This window comes from Tachysurus fulvidraco, chromosome 20, assembly GCF_022655615.1.
Source record: "Tachysurus fulvidraco isolate hzauxx_2018 chromosome 20, HZAU_PFXX_2.0, whole genome shotgun sequence".
NCBI lineage: Eukaryota > Metazoa > Chordata > Actinopteri > Siluriformes > Bagridae > Tachysurus > Tachysurus fulvidraco.
This window is the reverse complement of record NC_062537.1, coordinates 20,852,672-20,857,671: the sequence shown is the minus strand read 5'-3', so window position 1 is coordinate 20,857,671 and position 5,000 is coordinate 20,852,672. Positions and strand designations below refer to the sequence as shown.

The 5,000-nt window shown below is 45.0% G+C and overlaps 1 protein-coding gene across 2 annotated transcripts in view; it reads right to left on the bottom strand.

The window, feature by feature from the left end:
• The window catches only part of si:ch211-243g18.2 (uncharacterized protein LOC559906 homolog), a 16,139-nt gene that overhangs the window by 3,967 nt on the left and 7,172 nt on the right, over window positions 1–5,000 (bottom strand). For both annotated transcript variants that reach the window (XM_047804435.1, XM_047804436.1), the window contains exons 2-6: window positions 4,558–4,949; window positions 2,974–3,056; window positions 2,038–2,194; window positions 709–873; window positions 160–285 (exon numbers count right to left, since the gene is read on the bottom strand). In XM_047804435.1, the coding sequence (XP_047660391.1) occupies window positions 160–285; window positions 709–873; window positions 2,038–2,194; window positions 2,974–3,056; window positions 4,558–4,949 (923 nt within the window). The remainder of the gene's footprint in view (window positions 1–159; window positions 286–708; window positions 874–2,037; window positions 2,195–2,973; window positions 3,057–4,557; window positions 4,950–5,000) is intronic.

Here is a 5,000-nt window from a genome sequence, read left to right as displayed (position 1 = left end):
CGGGCCGGCCAACGCTTCGGGGACGTGTGCTCGAAAAGGGCAGCGTCTTAAATTGCGCTGTAATTCTATAAGCACTCTGGAAGTTCAGGCTGTTAACAGTAGCAGTGTTTGAAAAGGTCCCCCCCCCCACCTCCCCTCCTTCATCCTGACGGTTCTGACCTGTTTGTGGAGGCTCTCCAGTTCCACCTCCAGGGTCTGCAGGAAGCGTTGCCTCTCGGTGAGTTCGCTCTGAGCTCCCCGCAGGGCCTCGTTGTTCTCGCGCACCTCCATCTGCACCACCTCCAGCTACAAGGGAAAAACACTTTAAACACCATACGCTGTACACGTGGGTCCACGCGGCTATAAGGAATGTCACACAAGGTTACTATATAGCCGGGACGTGTTCTGGAACGTTCCATCATCGAGGTTGATGGATGGATTTTAAAAAGCTGGTGTGAAAAGGTGTAGAGACGTCTGTTTGGCCTTCTGCACTTTTTTTATCAGTTCATCGTTACATTTAATGTTGTAGAACCTAAACAAGACATTTTCTCATTTAGATTTTTTCTCGTCTTGTCTTTTTACAAGCATCACGCACAGTACGCGCGTCCCTGTGAACGAGCGGTTGCTATGACAACGAGTGCGGTAATACTGTTAGGGCTGCTGTTACAGAAAACGAATCTGCGCTTTCTGACCAATCAGGATGGAGATCGCGCTCTTCGTGTCTCTGACCTTTTTGCGGTACCAGTCTTCAGCCTCGACTTTGTTCTTCTGAACGATGCCTTCGTACTGAGAGCGGAGTTCGGACAGCACCGAGCCGAGTTCGGGACCACGAGCGGCGTCCACCTCCACGTTGACGTCCTCCTGGGCGACCCGTGCACGCAGACTATGCATCTCCTGCACAGAGCTCACATTTAGCTCAGAGTAATGGTATTTGTTTATGCCAAGTGTGTGTGTACATGTACATGTTTGCCTAATCGGGTGTGGTCTGTACCGTACATGTGCATACAAGCGTGTGTGTGTGTGTGTGTGTGTGTGTGTGTGTGTGTGTGTGTGTGTGTGTGTGTGTGTGTGAATGCATCAGTGTTTAGAACCTGAGACTATGTTGTGGTGTAGAGAAGGTGGAAGTCTTTTCATTATTAATTTCCTCGCTAAATATTTGATGGATGTCTTCAGTTACTGTCTGTTGTCTTTGTACCGACTACGCACGCTACCGGGCTCGAAAGCACGGCTTCATCTTATACTCGCCTTATTAAAGCATCCAGAATGACAGAGAACGCAAAGTTTGTGTTATAACAGGCTTCATTTCCCGATAACGTCGTTGAGACGCGTGAAGCTTCATTAAAGCGATTAAACAACCAACTAAATTTCAATAAAAACGGTTTCAGTAACTGTTAGTACGAAGGTGGAGGTTATTATTCATTCATTCATTCAATTTCTTATCCGAACTTCTCGGGTCACGGGGAGCCTGTGCCTATCTCAGGCGTCATCGGGCATCGAGGCAGGATACACCCTGGACGGAGTGCCAACCCATCACAGGGCACACACACACTCTCATTCACTCATACACTCACACACACACACTCTCATTCACTCATACACTCACACACTACGGACAATTTTCCAGAGATGCCAATCAACCTACCATGCATGTCTTTGGACCGGGGGAGGAAACCGGAGTACCCGGAGAAAACCCCCGAGGCACGGGGAGAACATGCAAACTCCACACACACAAGGCGGAGGCGGGAATCGAAACCCCAACCCTAAGCCTCCGTGCCCCCATGAGAGATATCAATAAATGTCATACATTTTAAATTCCATTTATTCGGATTGCTGTACCATTGTTATTGCACTTAGTGGCCAAAAGGGAACTGCGCTAGATGCCCACAGGGGCAGGAATCACTCTTCCCCATGCTCATGTGAGAAGCAGCGAACAGCCGATAATGTTGCCAGATTGGGATATTTTAAAACCACTTTGCCGTCACTGAGGTCTTGTACAGACTTGTGTTACAGACAAAGGCAAGTCTAAGAGTGTGATAACATCTGGTTTAGAGAACGTACCTCCTCATGGTTCTTCTTGAGGAAGAAGAGCTCTTCTTTCAGGCTGTCCAGATCTCCTCGTAGTGTAGCGATGATCTGATCATGGTCAGTCTTGGCCTTTTTCAGAGCCACACAGTCCCTCTCTACTGACTGACACATAGCACTCTCAGTCTCCCATCTGGAACATAAACAGAGCCTTCAACATCCATCACCGTCACTTAAATGCTTTTTATTTAAGGAACACGTGTTGTGTTTTTAAGGGACTTTCTTTGAGGAACCCCATTTTTGAAGGACTTTGAAGGATCATCTTCATCCGAATATCCAGAACGTGTTTCTTCAGCTTGTCCATTTTGGAAAAAGAACTTCTAAAGAACTTCTGAAGAACATTTAAGGTTCCGCTTTCTTAATGAGTAGAGATCTTGAATTGTTAGTGTTCTTCAACCCGTCTATTACAAGGAACTCTTAAACTTACATATAAATGACTAATTACTAATAAATACTCAAAGAATTTTTGAGGAACCTTCTTTATAAATGATAATAGATCTTCAGGACATTCCTAATCTACAGTGTCAAATAATCTATAATATATAATGTTCCTTCAGCTTGTCTACTGTAGGGAAAGAACCCAAAACTATCCAAAGAACCTTTAAGTAGCCCCTTTCACCTAGTCCTCCTTCTCCACTCCTTGTCTATGCTGCCAGAAAATTTGTTCCTCAACTAAGGAATGTTTTAAATCGCTCCTAACTTCCTAAAGAACCTCAGAGGAACCCTCTTTATAAGTGACTATCCATCTTCAGGACACGGGTTACTCACTCTTAGTCTTCAGTCTCGGAAAGAAGTCTAAATGTAGACCCTGTAAAAGTTCTCCAGCTTGTCCGTTTTAAAGAACCACATCCAAGGAACCCTTGAGGAACCCACATGAGGAACCCAAGGCAGAACTTTCATCCCGTCACTCACTTGATTCTGAAGTCATCTGCAGCCAGCTTGGCGTTGTCGATCTCCAGCATGATGCGAGCGTTCTCCAGAGTCCTCTTCCTGACCTGGACATCAGGGGGAAAACATGGCATCATGAACTTGTAGACCAGTTTTTATTCTTTCTTTCTTTCTTTCTTTCTTTCTTTCTTTCTTTCTTTCTTTCTTTCTTTCTTTCTTTCTTTTTTTCTTTCTTTCTTTCTAACTTTTACTCTTATTCTTCATGTTAACAAGTAACCACTTGACCTAGAGAGTAGAGATTAAGGCATCGGTAATCATTAACCAACACCTCGGCTTGCAGGATGATTCACGGTGAAGGAACCCTGGTTTGGAGATATAAGAACAGATGTTCACGTTTCCTGCAGAGTAACCACACGTGATTTCAGTGGTACGTATGAGACGTTACCAGGTCAGTAGCAGACGGCGTGAAAACGCCAGATCTTCGTGTCAGGTTAGACAGTGAAGATCCTCTTACGACGAACCTGTGACGTTTTTTTTAGACAGTCAGAACATTTCTTTGGTCTGTTAGCGAGTTATGTTCCTTCATCACAGCTAGCATCGTCTCTGCGTTCACACTCTGAGATATTTTGTAGTTGTCCATCTCTTTGGTTTCGTACTTCACACTTCTTCTCTGTTCAATTACATTACGACTGAATCTGATCGAATCTCATTTTTGGTACTAAATCAGATGATACTTTACATTTTGAGCTTCGAGACCACGATCTGATCTTACAGCTAATTCTAGTGTCTACAAAATTGTAAAGCCAAGTAAAGAACAAAACATGACACCGTTACAGTATGTGATATATTGTGTGCTTAAGAAACGTGAGCTTTTATAAAAAGGGATCTGGACACCAGCAGCGGTCACGTCAATGCAGTCCGACGTTATAGCATGGGAATTTGTTTTGTTTTTCTGGTTTGGGTTTAATCCACCTGATACTGATATCGTCATCTGATACTGCAGCTATTGAAGAAATGGCAACCCGAGACTCTGAACTACGTCCAGCTCCAGTGGCCAAAAACCCGATCAGATAACCAGCTCCTGAATGACCAAAACCTGGAAGAACTCAATGCACCACTGACTCTGATCTACGATATAAAAATTAGCCGTCAGGAACGGGACGCTTCTCAAACGTCGCTATCCGAAAGCTACCGACTGAAGATTTTCTGAACTGTAGAGTGCTTAAAACAGCACTCACAATTTTCTTTCTTTCTTTCTTTCTTTCTTTCTTTCTTTCTTTCTTTCTTTCTTTCTTTCTTTCTTTCTACAGTTATAATACATACTACTCTATTTCCTTCTGAGAAGTTTAAGAGATTCATGAAACAACCACTGAAAGCTTAGGGCTGGATAAGGATAAGGTTCTTCAGTTTGTTCCTCTGGAGGAACTCTGAGTAGAATCCTACAAGAGAAGGTTTCCTGTATTGAGAGATTTCAACAAACCATTTTAAGACCCCACGATGACCCAAAAACTCTTCGGGAACACTTTTGAAGAGCGAATGATCTTAAGATTGGTCTTCATGTGTGTGTGTGTGTGTGTGTGTGTGTGTGTGTGTGTGTGTGTGTAGTACCTCGTGCTCCAGAGCGTGAGCCTGAGCCAACATGGCGTCTATGTCATGGCCTTTGGGAATCCTCTCCAGCATGAGCTGCTTGATGCGGAGCTCCAGGTCGGCGTTGGACTGCTCCAGAGAGCGCACCTTCTCCAGGTAGTTGGCCAGACGGCTGTTGAGGCTCTGCATGGCTTCCTTCTCATTGGTGCTGTTGCCCAGGCCGTTGAGAGACATGTTGGAGAGGCTGTTCAGGTCAGCCATGCTCATGGAGGAGGAACGGGAGAGGGGCTTGGCGGCGGAGAAGGAGACGGCCGCTTTGGCTCTGCCACGCCCACTGTCTCTCAGAGATAAGTTGGAGAACGACGGCTGTCTGCCGATGGAGAAACTCCGCATAGACATGGACGTGTTCATATCTGTGGATGTAGGAGCACAGAAGATGTTCAACACATGGATGTAGGTTTTGT